Here is a 20,003-nt window from a genome sequence, read left to right as displayed (position 1 = left end):
ACCTGCTGATCACATTTGACTGAATGAAATGGACTGAATTTGAGATGGGCAGGGTCCAAAGAAGTCTGAATGAACTGGAGTTGTGGCCAAATTATCCACGACAGAATTTATATCACATAAAAGGAGCCAAACATACTTCATAGCCCTAAAAAGAAAGGTTCCAAAATATCCACTTGGAGTCTATGAAGGCTCCAAGCTTCATAGGAGCGCTTGTAAAAAAAATACAAACTAAATTATCTGAAGGACCACAGGCTGTTCTATGGAAGAGGCACCAGTGGAAGGTCAAAATAAGAAATATGCAGCAAACAGGCTCACAAACCCAGACCGTGACCCCCTGGGAGTAGAGATAGGGTATGAGGCCCAGGCCATTAGTTCAGACTACACATATTCTGCATCCACTGTATGCCAGACCCTGGGGACCCTGCAGGGAGAAGCCGACTGGCGGGTCCCTGCTTTTGTGCAGTTGTGATTCTTAAGATATGTACATACCAGCTAATGAAAAATGCTTTGAGCAGAGAGTGATTGTGGCTACTTTTGACGGAATAACCAAGGAGGTGGCATTTGAGATACCCAGAGTCTAGGGTGGCAGGACAGCCACTCCTGTACCCCTCCTTCCTTACCTTCCCGCCCTAACCTCTGGGAGCACTTCTTGACAGGAAAGCTCCTGTGGAGAGCTGGACAGCAGTTGTCACTGGTGCCTGGCAGGGCTGGGCAGTGCTAACAGGGAGCTAGCCTGCGTGCCTCTCCTCAATATCTGTGAATGCAGAGGGCGAACTCGAGAGAGCGTGGCCTGGGGCGCATGCGCACTAGTGCGGGATGCGGGGACATGCGCATGGGCTTGAGAGGGCGGGAAGCCTAACAGGGCGGTGCGAGGCAGCAGCAACAGTTGCGGCTGCTGCGCGAGGCCAGGTGAAACAGAGCGCTGAGGAGGGGGACGCTGCAGGGCAAGTGCTGCTGCTGGGTCTACCGGCGTGATGCCAGCCCTGATGCTGATGCAGGAGAATTGCCCCTTCTGCTTCAGCGTGAAAGGCAACGTGAAGATGCTGCGGCTGGTGAGGGCTTAGCTGCGGGGTTGGGGGCAGTGTGGAACCATGCTCACGGGCAGTGAGATGGCTATAAGGTAGGAAGTAGGATGCCCTGTCTTCTCTTCCAACCTTGTTTTTATCAAGGCCCCCCTAGAGGCAAGGCATTTCGCTATGCATCCAGGGGGGAAGGAGAGAAATAAGGCACTGTCCTGCCCTTCAGGGGTACTACACACACACACACACACACACACACACACACACACACACACACACAAAGCAAAATCAGCATTATCTACCTGAATGGCCTAGCCTGCACTTAGACCCAAAACCAGGTACCCAGGTTACCAGGTGGGGCAGCTGCAGTTGTACCACTCCAAAGCCAACAAGATAAGAAGACTAAGGGGTTTCGATGTCTTCTGTGTTTACTTACTGTAAGTCAGAAGTTTGATGTGACCAAGCTCAAGGCTGATACAGCCCAGAGCCAGGACGATGGAACTGCCAGTTTCTGGGGCATCAGACCTACCAGGAGCATTGCAGTCTGTTCTGAACAGAAGTTTGGAGAGAATGAATCATCATTTGGAGCAAGGTGACCTGGCTAGTTAGAGAGGTGGAAACTATCATAGGAGAATATGTTGAAGGAATTCAAGAAAAAAGGGAAGGAAAAAATAATTTTTAAATTTTAAAGAAGTGACAATATAGGTGAGGGGGTGGAAACAGTTAAAATTTACAGGGGAACAGTTCTGCTTAATATGAGGAAGAATATATATATAAAGAAATGAAATGGCTTCTTGGGAAGGCAGTACATTCCCAGACAGAAAAGGCAACAGGTTATAGATGAGCATTTAGTGAGGATGTTGTAAATAGCCAAATAAACGGGTTTTTGCCATATACAGCAACCCATTGAGTTTGGTATTTTAGAATTGATCATTTTTATAGCTTAAACTTGTATTCAATATCATTTAATAAATCCTTTTTTTTTCCTTATAGGGACTAACTGTGACATCTATGACCTTTTTTATCATCTCACAAGCCCCTGAACCATACATTGTTATCACTGGATTTGAAGTCACCCTTGTTTTCTTTTTCATAATTTTATATATGCTTAGACTTGATCGATTAATTGACTGTATATTTTGGCCTTTGCTTGTAAGTGTTCAGTTTCATTGTTAAAATTAACTACCTTTTCCTGCCATAGTGAAATATTTTAATAAACTCTATTCTTTAGTTTTCTTAAGCCTATAAGGAATCTCTGATAGGCTTAGGAAGGAGGAATTGTACCCATGCTAATGTGCTCTGTACTGTCCCTGGGAGAGATTCTCACGGAACCAGGGCAGTCACAGCATAAATTCTCCTAAAACTAGATGTGGCTGACCCTTCTGTTAGGTGAATTCACTTAAGTGTAGATTTCTAAAGACATTTAAATGTTAAGATCATGATTAATACAATTATAGAACATTCTTAATCTTTACCTCCCTTTTAAATGCACATTGATATAGCCTCAAATTTGGGGGGAAAAAGATGGAGGCAGATACACAAGTATTTGCATCTTACACATCCCTGGTCACTAAATGGAAAATCAAAATAATTAGGGAGGCCCAATAAAGCACAAAATTATCTTACTTAAAAATGTCTGCAATCATTAATGCTGAATAATTCTTAACTCATCTTGTAGAGCCTTATTTAGTAGCATATGGATTTCACCCACCATACTCATAGCACTAGGAATCACTGCCCAGTGGAGTGCCCAAGTGATTCTGTAAACTGTCAAAACAGGCAAGTTGAAGACAGCATTTAAGGTATATGAGTATATGGTCCTTTAGCTTCCCCGTAGAGGGAGCAATGTGTGCGAGATGTAGGGGGAGAAAGACCATGACCCCCAAAGGCCTGTAGGTCATTCTGAATGGCTGGGATATTGAACTGTGAAGAAGAGAGAGGGAGCAAGAGTGGAGGCTGGAGAGGCAGGAGGAAGTCAGAGCACTCAAGGCTTTGTATGCCCTGGGTTTTAACCCAAAGGCCACTGAAAGCTTTTGTAAGTTTTTAAGTAAGAGAGTAACATGATCAGCTTACATTTTAGGAGATGGCACTGGTGGCAGTGTTAATAATGGCTTGCAGAGGAACAAAACGAGAGGTAGCTAGAGGTAGGTCTCAGAGGCCACTTAGAAGTCTATTACCGTAATCCAGGCATGAAAATGATAAAGGCATGAACTAAGGTTATAACAGTAGCCGGAGAGAAAAGGGATATTAATGAAATAGAATGGATAGGACTGGGTAACTAAAGAGAATCAAGGATACCTGCCATTTGAATAACGGTCTTGAGAAGAAAATGAAATAGGAAGTATAGGAGGAAGAAAGGTTTTAAGGAAGGGCCAAGGAGAGTGGTATGTAATGTGTTCAGTTTGACAACTACTAGGTTTTCGTTGTGTATGGGATATTCAGATGGAAATGTTCAGAACAGGTCTGCAGCTTTGGGGGTCATCACCTCATGATGGAAATGAGCTCTGGGACTGCCCTAAATGGCTCGGAGAGAGTGTAGAGCAAACTGAAGGTAAAACTGGGAAATACCAACATACAGGGTGAAAAGGAGGAGTGACCAGAGGAAGGCAGGAGAAGACCCAAGGGTGACCCATGTCACAGAAGCCAAGAGAGGGGCATTCCTATTATAGAAGGAGTGAATAATATCACGTGTAAATAAAGTCCAGAAAAATATTCACTGACTTACCGTAATAGAGGCCCCTGGTGACCTGCACCAAAGTGGTTTGCCTCAAGTGCACAGGTGACAGTAAAGCGGTGGGAAGAGTCAGACTGAGTAGGGGAGGAGAGACAACTGTAACAAGAGAGGCCACCACTAAATTGAGGAAACCGGGTCAGGGACAAAGAAGGGTAATGAACAGAATGAGGTCCCCGCAGAGTGGCCATGGGAATGACAGCCAGACTTCACTGATGAGGAAAGGAACCGGTCATCCACACTCAGATTTAGTATGTGTATCATTGTCTCCAAGGTACAGTAACTGACAGTCAGGAGAGCAGGCCTTCTCTAACTGTTCCCCTCAAGTGCTCCATTGACCAAAAACGAAGTGAGCCAACTCAGGGTTTTGTGGTGGTATCCAAGTGCAGGCTCAAAATTTCTATGAAATCTGCATTTCTGTCATTAAATTTACATTCTCCTCCATGGCATATTGATTAAGGGTCATTGGTGTTCCAGGGCAGGTGCATCCCCTTTTTTTTTCCTGTGGTTCTCTATACAGCCTAGAACACCACTTTTATCCAAAGCCATTCATATACACATACCCAAATTACTCACAGGAGGCGGGGCTGCCTGTCTGAAGTTGAGGTGCACTCTATTGCCTTGAAGCAGAGCAAAATGTACAGTATGGAGTGGTATTAACCTAGAACAGCTACTCTCAATCTCTCCTGCAAATGAGAACTTTTTTTCTTCCTCAGTGTATCTAATCTTGACCTGTCTCCATTGAACCTCTTCCTATTTTCTTTTTAATAACTACTTTTCTAAGTTACCAGGGTTTTAAAGTTTGATAGTTCTGTGTTGACAACTCCTTCCTGTCTACAGTTATCTGCAAACATACATAAACCATTCCAGAATAAAGACAGTTTACCTTCCCCACACTATATATCCATTCAAAATGTAAGTTGCACCTCTTGAAGCCACCGTTCAGAATGAAATGCTTCATTTCAAGAAATCATTAAATGAATGAGCTACATCATCAGAAATAGCAGCATAATTGGCCAGCCATTGCATACAGATGGAAGCTGTGCCTGAAAATGACCCCTCTTTCCTAAGTGTGCACTGCTTTAAGTTTTACTGCATTTTAGTAAAATAAAGTTGTTTGATTTACAGTGTAGACTACTTTACACTTTCTCTTATATTATTAAAAGTGAGCATTCTGGGGCCGGCTGAGCGGCTCAGTTGGTTAAGAGCTCGCTCAAAGGTGTGAGCCCTGAGCAACAGCGTTGGAGTCTGGCCTGAGCTGAGCTGCCGCTGAGATGCCAACAGGTGGCAGGATGACTCAGCTAAAAAAATAAAAATAAATAAAAAATTTTTAAAAAGTGAGCATTCTGACTTCATAATATACCCTTCTACCTTAAATCTTCCACATATCATCCACTCCTAACCAGATGAGTTCTCCCTCCAACTACATAAGAAAGAAAGAAATCTGTTAAGTAGTTAAGTAGTTAAATTGTTGGTATATCATAGCTTAAGAGAACCACCAGGCATCGCTGTAGACCAAATACAATATCGGTAGCATTTTACTGTGTCAGTTTGATTTCCTAAAAGATAAACACTAAATACGCTTGTTTAATAAAATGTTAACTTTCAAAATCTTTAGGAAGCTGATTCACTTCCTTTCGGTGGTCTTCATATTATGCTAACCTTTCTATTCTGTGTTTTCAGGATATTATCAACTCTCTGGTAACGGCAATATTCATGATAATCATATCTGTGTTGGCACTGACACCGGAAAACACATTTATAGTCTTCGGAGGGGTAAGTGGAGGTCTCTCTGCTTTCTTCCTTTAGGTTTGATCACAATTCAGATTTACTTGGCCAGATATAGTACCCAGTGACTTAATTTTTTTTTGTATGAATACATGCCCTGATTAACATGAAGGAATATGATTTCACACTTAAATGAAGTTAACCAAATAGATGTTCCTACATATTTCTCATAGGTATGTAGAGCTAGACTGAGAAAAGCTACGGAAATCAGTTACAATACGTAGCGCTGAGAAATATGATGTCAAGCAAAAACATCATGAATGAGTTTCAGAGCTCTCACTTTAAAAAACAAAAACAAAAACATACATACCACTTGTTAAGGTGAAACAGGCTCTTCTGAGCTCGGTTATTTCTTGACCAGGTCCTTCCTCAGATGGAATATAAGAGAAGATGCCTCATGATAAGGTGATGGTAGGAAGCCTTGTAACTAAAGGGTTATTTTGAACACTGCTTGAAGGGACGCAAATCAGTTTTATCAGACTTTATCCTAGAAGGCAAGCCAAAATAAAAAAGGGTCAAGTAATGTAGTTGAAACAGTCCTATCTGATACTCTTCTCAGATTTGTTATAGGAGGCTCAAAATCATTTGACCTTTCTAGGTTCTGATCTAGAGAAGTGAACTGAAAAGTTCTCCTTAAATAAATCACCCTCATACTTCCTTGTCTTTTCCTAGTATGGGCCACTTAGGAGAACCGACTGCTCTCAGACAGCCATGTATGTCAGAATCCATGGTTTTTTTCATCTCCCTTATTAGGCCCTAAGCAACTTCATGAGGGATGGGAATTACTCTAGAAATAAGATTGTGCTGTAACAGCAATTTCCCCCAGTTGTCGTTAAAAATAATTTTATCCCTCTACTATGGAGAAAGAGAGATCAGGCATAGGATTTACTTTCATTCACTTACTCATTCATTCAGTCAGTCAGTCATTCGTTCTTTAAGTGCACTTCAGTAGATGCTGACAAAGTATAAAGCTGTGCTGTCCAGTGTGGTAGCCACTAGTCACATGTGGCTATTGAGCCCTGGAAATGTGGCTGGTCTATATTGAGATGAGCTGTACATGTAAAATACACACTGGATTTTAAAGACTTACTACCCCCAAAAAAAGAATGTAGAATATTTCATTAATAAATTTATTATATTGATGACAGGTTAAAATGATAATATTTTGGATATATAGGGCTAAATAAAATATATTATTCAAATTAATTTCACGTGTTTTTCTTCACTTTTTAGTGTGGCTATTAGAAAATTTTAAATTAATGATGTGGCTTACATTGGTGACTCATATATTTCACTTAGACAGCAATGGACTAGTACGTGAGCCCTTTCCTCAAGTTGCTTAGAGCGTAATATAGGAGAAAAAGTGCAAACAGCAATATGTAAGGTGTTGACAGTACTTCAAGGTACAGAAAACAGGAAGCAACTACTCTCCGACAGTGGAATTGCAGGAATAAAGGCAAAAAGCGGGAATGGTTCCAGGTGGAGGAACCAGCAACAGAGAGTACCAGAGTCATGAAAGTATAGGTAGAAAGTACTTAGTGTGCAGAACCTAGGAAGCCCACTTGAGATTCAGGGTGGAAAAAGAGCAGTGTCTAAGGCCAGAAATCCAGACTTTCAGGCCATTGGATGGAGCTGGACCAAACAGCATGCAAGAAATATGACATCTCCCTTCCCCAGCCCAAGCCCAGCCACCAACTCTCAAATAGCTATCAGAGTACTTAAAGACCATGTTCTAGTTTATTCCCTTTACCTCAATTTCATTTTCCTAAGGCCTATTTAGAATCCCACCCCTAGGCCGGCCGAGTGGCTCAGTTGGTTAAGAGCTCGCTCAAGAGTTTGAGCTCTGAGCAACAGCGGTTCGAGTCCCGGCCCAAGCTGAGCAGCCGCTGAGCTGCCAATAGGTGGCAGGATGGCTCAGCTAAAAAAAAAAAAAAAATTAGAATCCCACCCCTTACATGGATGTAGCCCAGTCTTTGAGAGTTTACTTTGGATCATCTTATCACTCCAGTTCTCCAAAGCTTTCATCACAGCTACTATCACCATCTCGAGCTGGTGTTAACGTTGACCCTTTCTCCAGTAAAGTTTGCGGTAGGAAAGTCAAACAGTTGAACATGCGAGATATAAATGTTAACTAATAACTAAATATCAGTAGGGCCTTAAAACAACACATCCAGGTGCAAATCAAGAGATCCAGACAAGTATTTATTTCAGAGCCCACACTACTTCAGTATCATTGCTGCCCACTTAAATTATCTTTTCCCTTTCTCTAGGCAGGTATTGGGAAACTTGGGGATGACAATAAAATGATCGCTGAGGTATCTTTATTTTAGTATGAGGTGGCAGAGTAGGGAGCAATCCCAGTACCTAGCAGGAGAGGAAGCCGATGCCGGATCACTTAAAACCTGTGTGAGTGACAGGGAGTCCAGATCACAGCCATAGCAGTGACACTATGTCTTTGTTTCCAGGTGTTTGGACTCCTGACAGCGGTGTGCTGCATTGCCGACGGGGCCCTCATTTACCGGAAGCTTCTATTTAACCCGAGTGGTCCTTATCAGAAAAGTCCTGACAAAATATAAGTTTTGTAACGTTATATTCCTTTGTAGTTAATGCTAGGTATTAAACATATCTCTATTCTTCCACACAATTTCTGTAGTTGTTCTCATTTTAATCTCAATATGGGAGCTGGAAGATGAGATTTAGGAACTCTGCACCCAGCATGCACCCTTGTTGTAACTTCCAAGGGAGCTCTGGGCCTAAGTGGCAGAGAAGAAGGCGCCAGGACTACCCTACATGGTCTCCGAACCCTCTTCCTGACTGGCTGGCAGCACAGAGGCGGTGGGTTTGTAACCCAGAGTTCCCAGGCTAGGCAGTGGCTTTGCATCCAGGGTGGCAATGAGGGTGGCTGGAGGGCTTGGTTTGTCCTAGGGCAGCGAGAGCTGGGTGCGCGCGACGGATAGGCAGCCGTTGGGGCTCAACGCTGGTGACTAGGAGAGAGCCAGCCACCTCCGCTGTGCAGGGTCAGAAACGAAGGCCAGCCTGACATAGCCAGGCCCTGAGCCACCATGAATTCTAAAGGCGCCAAGGAACCTTCAAAAAACTTGAAATCCCGGGAACAGACCAAGAAGCGCCCGGGAGGCACCAAGCAATCCGCTCCAAGGCGTCCAGAGCGCTCAGCGCAAGGAGCACCCTTGGCGCAGAAACCTGCAAGCTCAAAGACGCCCCCAGGCCCCCTAGGCCAGACGCCCGCTGAATCCCAAGAATACCCCCTGAGCGAATCGGAGAAGGAGGCCATCCTAAAGCATGCGGAGGGCCGGGCCAGAGTCCCGCCCCAAATCAGGGACAGCTGCAAGCATTTTTTCTTCACGCCCACGGGAATACTGAAGGTCGTAAGGCTGGTGAGCAGAGAGAGCTGGTGACCCAGCTGAGAGGAGGCAGTCCCCGGCCTCGGGAAAGCTGCCCTAGGTCCCTTTGCCAATCACCCTTTTCTGCCTCCCCTTTCCTCCCCCTTTCCCCTTGCTCCTCCCACACAGTCAAACCTTTCTACTAAACTTGGCTTATTTTTTTACGGTCTTACTTTTCTATTTCTCAGGTTTCCCCTCACAAAGGGAATTAGGGAAGCAATGAAGATAATAGCAGAAATGTGTACATTAGCAAACACAAATAATAGAATTGACCAATAAAATTGATAAACCACTGGCCAAGGTAACTGGCCAAGGTAACAGGGAAAAAAAATGAGGACAGGGCATATATGCAAAGTTAGAAACCAGAAAAGGAAAATAATCGCAAACAACAGTGAAGCTGAAAGGGTCCACAGAGTACTTCCCAAAACAAGTAAGTTTGAATAATTGGATGAAATAGTTGATTTTTGAGGAAAATATAAATTACCGAAACTGATCCCAGAATAGGGAAAAACCTAAACAGACCAGTATAAACACAGAACAAAATGAGAACTTATCAAATGAGTATCTTGCAAAAAGTATCAGACCCAGGCTTTTTCACAGGCTCACTCTTTCAAACCTTCATGGATGTAATTCTGATACTATTCAAAGTTTTTCAAAAAACAGAAAAACTTTGTTTTTACAAAGTCAGTATAACACTGATATAAATATCTGACCAAATTCAGAAAAAGAAAACTAAATAGAAATCTCACTTGTATCAAAGCAATAAGTATTAATAATATATTAGCAGAAAATACTCATCAGTACTTTTTAAAAATATACCATGAAGAAGAAACATAGGATGATTCAATATTAAACCTATTAAACTAATCTACCATATTATAAGTAAAAGGAGAAAAAATTAGATTATATCAAGTAGGATACAAAACACATTTGACAAAATTCAACATTCATCTCTGATTGCAAAAGAGGGAGACAGAGAAGAAACCAGTAAAATAGGAATACATAGATATTTCATTGACTTGTTAAAATAAACCCAAAAGTCAGCATTATAGATAATTAAAAATCAGAAATATTCCCATTAAAATGAGGAACAAAGAGGATACCCACTACCAATGCTGTTATTCAATATTTTTCTGGTGGTCACAATTAGGAAAAAATAATAATATATTTTTTTTAAATGGCAAAATATATTTTAGCTGATAAGGTCATATAGCTAAAAAACTCAAAGACTAGGAAACGATTTAGAGCAAGATAATTCTACTAACTCATTAGTAAAAATGCACAAACAAGCATTTAAAACAGAATTTTTTTTCTTTATAACAGTCAAAATAAAATATCTAACATAAAATGAAATAAATGTGAAAGACCTATATGAAGAAAACTTTAAAACTCCACTGAGAGATATTTAAAAACCACTAAAATAATTGGAAGGAGATACTTTGTTCTTGAATAGTAAGACTAAATATTGTAATAAATTTCCAGATTATAAATTAAATGAGATCTCAATTAAAATACCAATTGGCTTAGTTTGGGGAACTTGACCGAGACAAGCATGGTAGGCATACACCATCTCAGAATGAGTACTGAAAGGGACACCAGGTCGGATAATAGGATAAAAAATGAATTTCCTGTAATTTCAAAAGTACTTGAGAAGAAACTGGCTAATCAGTGGAAGAGAGCAGTCCCAAAAAAGGCCTGAATACACCTGAGAATTTAGTATATAATAAAGATTGAATATCAGATCAGTAGGGAAAATACTGGTGATTCCCCATAAATGATGTTGGAATAATCAACAGCTGTTTGGAAAGAAAGCTGGAGCTCTCTCTCACTCTGTCAAAATCAATATATAGTTATTCTACCTGTATATACATACTTTTTTCTGGTATAAAATATACACTGTGAACAGTGGTTACTTTTAAGGAGATAGACTAGGGTTGGGCTGAGGGAGAAGAAAGAAACAAGTTATTTTTTTACCCTTCTATACTGTGTGCATTTTTATTATTTCATTTCTTAAAAATATTTCTAAAATTTTAAATAAAATGTGCAAAACAATACAGACAATTGCAATATAATCAGATTTACATTCTGACAATTAATAGGTTTGTTTTTTCTTAATAGCCCCTATGCATTAAAACAAATTCTGTTTCCTTTCTTGCAGTGTCTTCTCCTAGAAGCATTAGCTTGTTTCATCATCATCAAAGCCCATGAGTCATACATAGCAATCACAGTACTGGAAGCCTGCATTGTTCTTTTCTTTGTTCTAATATATATGCTAACCATTCACCGCTTGATGACTTGTTTACATTGGCCCTTACTTGTAAGTGTTCATTTGCATAATTCTAATATAGGCTTTGCCCTCAGCTCCAGAGGAGAGCCTCTCTCCTCAAGTGAAAATACCAGAGCTAACTCTCTAGACAAGGACATAGCTGAGCTGTGACTGTTAGGGTGTTGCCCTAGTCCCAGGGGAGAAACTAGCCTAATTCCCAGAAAGATTCTTTGAACCCCTCTGTCTACAGGACAACCAGCACACATACCTGCTTTCATCTCACTATGGTCCTGAATACATGGTACTTTTCAGCTTGTCCTAAAGAAAAGTTTAATTTGTACGTTCAGTAGGTAAATACATTTCTCACCTATTGTTTGGAAAACAGCACATGCTTCTACTTTTCAAGCAGCACCCTCTCGAACAGATTGTAAACATCCCCTCCAAAAGCAAGGGTGGACATAGCAGAGTTGTAGAAAATTGTCATGCATGCCCTGAAAGATTGCAGGAGTCAACATTTTCACGTGTGCTAAGGGTCCATACTCCAAAAGGGGTGCCAGATGGTGTGGTATTCAGGAAAAGACCATTGTATAGCCTTCTTCAGTAGCTTTTTTTCTCAGAATTTCACATTCTTTACCAACTGAAAAATCCCTGAAGCTAATGCCTCAGGCTTCAGATAAATCCTATTTATTGTGGAGCCTGAGGCTCTGCATCCTCACAGACTACAGAGGCACTACAGTTTTGTTCAGATACAGACATGGGCCCAGTTCCTGGCCCTGCACCTTAATAGCTGAGTGAACTTTAGCCTCAGTTTCCCCATCCAGCAAACTCAGGGAAGGAAAAGTGTGATGATAATAACTGCCTCTTAGGGTTCCTGTAACACTTAAAGGTATTTAAAGAAAATGGCACGATGCTTGGCACAGAGTAAACATTCACTACAAAGTGTCCAGCAGACCCCACAAGGTAGGTGGGTGGCTTTTACCATGTTATCTTGCACGGTGAACAATCCTAACTCTGAGCTCAGGCCTCTGACACATCCCCATTCCGTATCGCATCTTCTTCTATCCTTAAGGTATCTTAAGGTTGCTATTGAACCAAAACTCAACATATTTTCTTCAAGTGTCTGAGGGGTTTTCTGAAAAGGCTGCTGAGCTCTCTATGTCCCCAGAGTGCTGAGCAACAGGGAGCAGACAAAGTAAAATGTGACCAACTTTAATTGGACATGAAAACCCTCTTAGCTATGGAGAGCTATAATTATGGAGAGGTTTCTGAGGAGAAACTCAAATCTCTGTCCATGGAAATTTTCAAGAAGGGAAGATAAAATAACTGTTTTTGAGCACGTACTATGTGCCAGATACTTTTTTCATATATATTACCTTATTTAATCCTCACAACAACCGGTGAGGCTGTAGTCATCCTCCACTCCCTATTTGACAGGTGAGAAAATTGGATTAAAATGACTAAATTGCCCATGATCATATGTAGGCCCATGGAAATTCAGATCTGAACCCAGGTGTGTCTGACTCGAGAGCCCAGACTTTATGCCCTATTGCTTTATGATGGTTTCTCTGTCTCCACCCTCATGACATCTTTTGCTCTCCTTAGATTTTCTAAATTTTATGTTCTATCTTCTCCTGTTTCCTCATGGTTTCCTTAAAAAATTGAATTGATTATCCTGGGGGGGAGGGGCACAGGCCCTTGGGTGTGGGTGACTGAAGGTCTCACAGCACCAAGGTCAGCAGCTGTGGGCAGAAGGGCCAGAGCCCTCTGAGAGAAGGTCCACTGCAATAATGCTGGCGAGCTGGAGAGAGCCTCAAGTCACCACGCTTTGCTGTAGGGCCCAGGGGGAGTGTCCAGGAAGTGTCTCAGATAGAGTCGGGAGCTAGGGTCTCCTAAGCATGAACCATGAAGGTCTTGTGAGAGGAGCTATGCTCATAGTCCTCAGGCAGCTCAGGACAGCTTTTGTAGAGTTGCAGGCTTTTGGTCAACTCTGATAAAGCCAGGCCCCCTTTTGCTACCTCTCCTTGGGTGAGAGCATTCTCTTTTCTTTGGACGGCTATGGGAGTCCGGAGTGTGATTCAGAGCCCCTGCCTTTTCCTTGCCACTGTCCTCCAGGGTGAGGGCCTGGGCCTGGAACAGCACATGGATATGCCTGATGAACTCCTAGGAGCTTCATGGTTGAGAAACTGTCTTACCACAAAGGTTGCCCAGTTATTCTGATACTCAGCTAACTAGCAGTACACATACTAAGCAACTACATACTACCCAACATAGTTGGTCAGGTAGTGATCTAATTGACTTGGGAGCTTTTTAAAAAGACCCATCAAAATAGGATCCAAAACTGTGTTCTCTTCTCCTATCCAGTCTCTTCCTTCCAAATTTGCCCTTCCAGATCCCATAAAATGAAGGATAATGGACATCTAAGATGGCTCAGAGGGGTAAATAGCTACCACTGGGTGATAACAGGGAAGCCCTGGCACAGTAAGAAATGTGCTGGCTTAATGACAGTATTGGTGCCTACGAGGTGCCTAACTGAATCTTCAGAGAGTAGGTACACTTGGAGATGTGTTGGCATCAAGCTGCAGGAGTCACTTGGGACCTTATTGAAAGGTCAGTGCAGCATGCTGGAGAACACATGGCCTGCTTCACGCTGTAACTGTTTTAGGGCAGGTTGGAGGCCTACCTACCCACACACTAGAGGTGTCCAGCACTCACAGCTGCCACTATCTTTCAGCCCTTGTCTCCAGGCAAGATGGTTTGGTGCCAGAAGGTATAGGATTAGGGTAAAGGAGTACTAATTTTAAGTGGCAATTTCCTTAAAGGCTCACACGAGGATAAATTTTCTCATTCCTCTATTTCCATTCTTGTTTGGCAAAGGGCAAGGGGTGAAAGTCCCTAGCAGGGAGACAAGAAGTCTGATATATCAGGGCCTCAGACCTCAGCAGGGCAGCATCAGGGAATACTGACCACACAGAGGATGACCTACTGAGAGGTCAGTGGACTCTGGGACCGTATTTTGGCCGAGTCGCCTTCTCTGGAGTGATAATGGAGCCTGGGCTTGGGGACCCAAACCCTCGTCTCAACAGCAGCTTCTCGTTTCTGTGAAGGCTGTGCCAGGGACCCTGACACCCATAGGGAGGGTGCAGGTCCAACGCTCAGCCAGCCCCTGACTTGTCAGCATGGCTCTGCATCAGAGCTAGTAAGAAGACAGCTCTCCTCACCCCACCATGGTGGAGTCACTGTCTTGGTTTTTAGACTTCATTATCAATTTTACCCACCCTGGTGTAGTGTCATCTGTCAGTGTACCCAAGAAAAGTATGACTTGTAATTATTGTCTTCTGAATAGCCCTTATTTTTAACACTTCTACATTGTAAAAATATTATCCAATGTGGTCAGAGAAACCAAGTCCTGGTCAAGCAGATGTTTTTGCCAATGGAAAGTAATTTAAAAAAAACAAAATGCATAATAAACATATTTTAAACTAAAACTCTATAGAAGTGGTGTTTCAAAAACTACCAGCAATAGCTTTACATTTATAAGTATCAGCCTTAGAATGTCCCCTTCAAATAAGATTAATGAAAACCAACAATCCTAGTGATTTCTGATTAGGCTCTGCCATGTGTTTTGGAGAACTCCAGGCATAGATGAAACCAATGAAAGTTGCAGTTAGCTGACTACCACCTAATGTTTATTATATATAAATTCTTGTTACAAAGGTCACATTTTGCGAAAAAAATTTAAATGTTTAACTTTTTTTATAATATTCAGTGATTTTTTAAAACTAAGCATTCACCATGAAAGCATCTTTTTATTTCCCAGTTAAAATTCTATACCATTTTGTTTCTCTCAGAAAACAATTTGAGAGTTTTATGGAAAAATAACAGTCAAGTAACAAACCCATCTCTCGTTTTAGTCAGAGGAGGTTACCTGAATCAATAGGGTATTCCGTCAAGAAGGGAAGAAAAGGTGAGTGAGGACAGCATTTGTGGGGAAACCAGAAGCAAGCTCATTGCATATGGCAAGGCTTGGCTGCAATTTTACCCCATCAAGGAAAACATCTCTCTCTGTCAAAGATGAGGCCAAAGAAGAGGGTCTGTGTCCAAGGCAAAAGGAAGTGGGGTTAGGAGAAGGTCACTCAAGTCAGACTGCTGAGGGTCAGAGCCACATACTGGTGAGCAACCCCGGACAAGCTGCTTCCCCATCTGTAAATTGGGGATAATGAGAGTTTGTTGTGAGAATCACATGAGATCATGTATTAACACCTTGGCACAGTATATGATACACAGCAAGTGCTCAAGAAATGTGAGCTACAATAGGAATGATAGGTACAAGGCAAACATGAGCTCCAAGGGACAGTTCAGGGGAGCGCTTCCTTTCGAGTAAGGACCAGAGTAAACTACAAAGTCCAGGAGTCAAACGAGGAGATGGAATTATGACTGGGAGTCAACAATTGCCTAGGGAGGCCTAGTTTGCATTTGGTTTATTACTATTTTCATTATTAATGTTCGTTCATCCAGATTCTCAATGATCTATGACCACAGCTAGTTCATTTTTATTTTTAAAAGTTTACACTTCACTTCTTCATTGTAAGCGTCCTTGTTCACATCTTTGAATATCTTGGTTTACACAATCATCAGGTGCTAAGCTTCCTGCAAAACTGCAAACCGCTGTACCTGCTCCCACTGTGACCAGACCTCTCGCTTAGCCCACAGAACCCAGCTGGAACTATTTCCAATGCTCACCAGCCCTGCTCCATGTCCCCCTTCCAGTGTCACCCACCAGATGCCCAAATAATAGACATTAGTGCCCTTCCAAGAGGCAAGTCACATTCCACAATAGGGATCCTTGCTTGCCAATAAAAATAGGAGGAACACCTGAAGTTTGCAGAAAGTTTACTATTTGTGCACATTTTTGAAGACATGTCACGAATCTACATTTTGATGCTCTCCCACTGCCAACGAGATGCCAGGCACCTCACTTGATGCTTTCAGATTCATTATGCCATGTAATTCTCAGATCAACCCAATGAATCTCAATCATTATTCCCATATTAAAAATTAGCATGTTGGCACAGAGGTGTGATAAAACATGCCCCAGGTCACATATCTAGGAATTGGCAGGCCAAATGAGTTCATCAACAAAAAAACACTCTCACGGTTTTTTTTCCATACCATGTTAACCTTCCACGACCCATTCCACAGAAAATGCCAAAAAATGGATGCTGCACTTCCGTCCTGGGGGTTTACTTCATGTCCTGCTTATTTGGGTGTCCCTGAGGGGAGGCAACCGCAACTTAAGTTCTGACTCCACTCCTTGGCAGATATTCAATCTTAGGCAATTTAATAAACCTCTCTAAGCTTGTAACATCCTCTTAAAATGCAGATCTTAACAATATTGACTTTGCAGGGTGTTTATGAGGGTTAAATGAGACAATGGCTGGAAAGCTTGGCACGCTGATGAGCTCCATTAGAGCCAGTATTCCATACACTGGCTGGCAGGGCTCCTTGCTATGTTTGGGCAAGTGCACAGACAGGCTGACACTACCGGCTCAAGCCACCAAGATTTCTTTTTTTTTTTTTTAATTTAGTTTCAGGTATACAAAACAGCATAATGAGCCACCAAGACTTTAAGAGATAAAAATGTTCAATCTAAATATCTGGGCCCTATCATAATTATATCACCCTGGGCTTTTGCCCCTCCCTATAAACTGGTGCCACTGACACATTGAATACCTTCTCTTCTATTACTGCTCCACTACCAAAGCCCAGCCTCTACTTATACTCAGGGGTGCGCCCCACCTACTCATCCTCACCCTTTATTTAGCACACAAAGAAGCAGATTGGGCCAGCAGTTAAGGATCCCAGTAAAGAAATCTAGAAGGAAGGACACAAGTAGGCTATAGATGTCAGGGCAGACTCAATTGTGGCCATGTCTTAGGGAAGAGCAGAAGTCAATGGCAGAGGCATTCAATTCAGAATACCAGGCCTGCTCCTAAGGTGGGCTCCTGCCTTCTTGGGACATGTGAACCTACACAATCAATATGGCCCAACTTACAAAGGATCTGTTCTACCTGCAGATTTAGGAGTGGAATTAAATCAGTAGAGTGCTAACCCAAAATTTTATTTTTATATTAAAACCAATGTATTGTGGAATAGAATGCAGAATGTACAAGACTTCAAAAAATCATATCATGGAAGACCAATTTGGCCCCCAACCTCTAGATTTTTTTTCCATGCTCACTTTTGTGTGCCCTTTAAGAAAAGCTTAATGCAAAAGTTTGTCAGCTTTTTTTTTTACTATGTTAATGAAATTTAAACCCTTTTCTGCAGACAAAATCCTACCCAGGACCTTAAAATCAAATAAACTCATGTCTCTGGAAGATGTAAGAATTATGCTGCTGAGGGTTCCTCTTAATATTGCTCAAAGGGAAAGTTTTTAAAAGGTATCCATCCTTAGATGGGTAATAGACCAATTTAAATATTTCATGAAATACATTTTCATGTAGAGTTGACAATTTTCAATTCTGTATTACAGGATCTTGTCAACAGTTTCATTACAGCTGTATTCCTTTTAATAGTTGGCGCCTTGACAATGCAAGAAAAGGAAGGAAGGCGTTTATTGTATGTTGGAGGGGTAAGTAGAGGTCTTTGTGACTCCACTTAAGATCAGTATTTCAAGACTCTTTGAACAGGGAAACTGGCAGAACATCATTATTTCATTTCCAGAACAACACCCCCATCACCACCCCCTTCTCTTTCGTACACTGACGTCTACAGAAGATGTAAAACTGTGCAAACTCTAAGCTCATGAAAATCTTCATTCTCATAGTCATTCTCCAAATAAGGACAAAACCAAATCTGTTGAACCCCCTTTTAAGAATTGTACACACTATTTTTTTTAACTGTTTCAGCAAGATGTTCTTGTCTATAAATAGGACTTTGACTTTTCTGGACTAGAGAATAAAAGCACATGAAAAGAATGATGATAGGGAAAAAAAAGTGCATTGTCAAAAGTGTGTGACCCCAGCCTATTTCAGGAAGGAAGGAAGGAAGGAAGGTCTCAGCATGTGCTCCACACAAGGCTAGGCACATTTTGACTTGACTTTATCTTTACAACTCTTCTTTTTTACACATATGGGAACTAAGGTTAAATACCTTGCCCTGGGTCACAAGGCTGGGACTCAAATCCTCCTCATATGAAGAGCACAAGATATGGCAGATTAAATGCTTAGAAGATTGGCGAGGGTGGGGGGGGATGGAGGTGAGACTTTGATTCAAGAAGTTAAGCAATGGGAACAGAAATTAAACCAGAAAAAATGATTCATTTATTTGAATTCATTCCATAATCAGTAAATATTGTGTCAATCCCATTGGATTGTGCCAGGCCTAAACTCAGTGTTGGGGATAGAGTCCCTTCCCCCTAGGGGAGCTCAAAGATTAGTTGGGGCAAGACCTACATAGGAAAAGTTCATTTAAGCAGCCAGGGTTTAAGTGACCATAAAGAGAAACATCCAAGACAGACAGCTGGTCCCCATCTGCTAACTCAGTCACCAAGCCTTCCGCTACCTTCCAGGGGCTCCCACCCACTGGTCTCCATCAATTCTTACCTGAATGGCAGGAGCCCCGCAAGTGAGCTTTCTGAGTCTGGCACCCGACCTCTCTTCTTGATGAAGTCCCAGATACTGCATCTCCCCAGCCCCAACTCTGCTCCCTCACTCACCAGCTCCAGAGGTCTCAGCCACACTAGATTCCTTGGAGACCTCAATCCAATACTCGGAGTTCTCCTCCTCCCAGCTGACCCCCTGGGAAACTCCTTTCTGCCCTTTCAAACTTAGCCCATGAGTCCTTTCCCCCAAGGGACCATCTGTCTCGGGAGCCACTCCTAGGGCCATGCCCTTCTCTAGTCCTTTCCCGGTGCCTCAGGCATCAGGCAAGGTCATTACTGGCTGCAAAACCCACCATTTCCCAAATCCTTTTCTCTGGGAATGGCAGAAAGGGCCGCAGCAGGTAGTGGAGAGTCGGAGAGGGAAAAGAGGCCACCAGCATCCCGCATCCCGGAATGGGGTTAGGGAAAACAAGTCGTTGCTGAGCTGCAAAATAACCCCGCCTTTCCTTCCCACATACGGTCTTGTGTCTGGCAGTCCCTGTGTCTCGTGGCGGCAATCGTGTGTCTCATCGATGCGACTCTAGTCACCAAGACGATGAGGAATAACATGAAAAGAGTCCTGGGAATCGAAAACGAAACCAGTACCTCCCCTGCCCAGGTGGAGCCCACCCCGAAACCCGCCCCAGCAGAACCCACGCTGAAACCCGCCCCATAATCCGCGAAGGCATCCTCACAGACATCCTTGCGGGCAAAGGCGGCTGCCTCATCCCTCCCGCTCCTCCCACCACTGAGCTCGTCTGCTGTCACCCATTTCCGCCCAAGTGCGATCATAAAATCAGGGCTTCTAAGTCAGGAACACTTCCGCTTCCACGTGTTGCCTTGTGTGAAGTCGAGTTACATTTTTCTGCACAGGCTGGTGCGCCCACGGGGCACTAGGCATGGCTGTCCCAGGAGGCCATGGCGAGGACCTTGACCCCGCCCTGGTTCCAGCCCACCCAGTCTGAAGGCGACAGCCAGGGCTAGAGCCCTGGGGCCACCTTGTGAAGCCACGCTAGACCCTAAGGGGAGCTCTACGAAGAGGTGGGGGGGCCCCGGTGGTGCGCCAGGAGGTGGGGTGGTGGTTCCTGACTGGGAGGTGAGCCGACATGGCAGCTGCAGGGTCCTCGTGATGCGCAGGGCTGGCCCTGTGCGGAGG

General features: G+C 42.9%; 1 protein-coding gene across 1 annotated transcript; it reads left to right on the top strand.

The window, feature by feature from the left end:
- The first annotated feature begins 879 nt into the window (after positions 1-879).
- LOC109388800 (CKLF-like MARVEL transmembrane domain-containing protein 1) lies at positions 880-19,523 on the top strand. The gene is made up of 5 exons (XM_019653825.1): positions 880-1,052; positions 5,434-5,526; positions 7,956-7,958; positions 17,738-17,836; positions 19,344-19,523. The coding sequence occupies exons 1-5, from the start codon at positions 975-977 to the stop codon at positions 19,521-19,523; spliced, it is 453 nt and encodes a 150-aa protein (XP_019509370.1). The 5' UTR covers positions 880-974.
- The last annotated feature ends 480 nt before the right edge of the window (positions 19,524-20,003 follow it).

The sequence above is a fragment of the Hipposideros armiger genome, unplaced genomic scaffold (assembly GCF_001890085.2).
Source record: "Hipposideros armiger isolate ML-2016 unplaced genomic scaffold, ASM189008v1 scaffold_9, whole genome shotgun sequence".
Lineage (NCBI taxonomy): Eukaryota > Metazoa > Chordata > Mammalia > Chiroptera > Hipposideridae > Hipposideros > Hipposideros armiger.
This window is presented reverse-complemented; position numbering and strand designations above follow the sequence as displayed.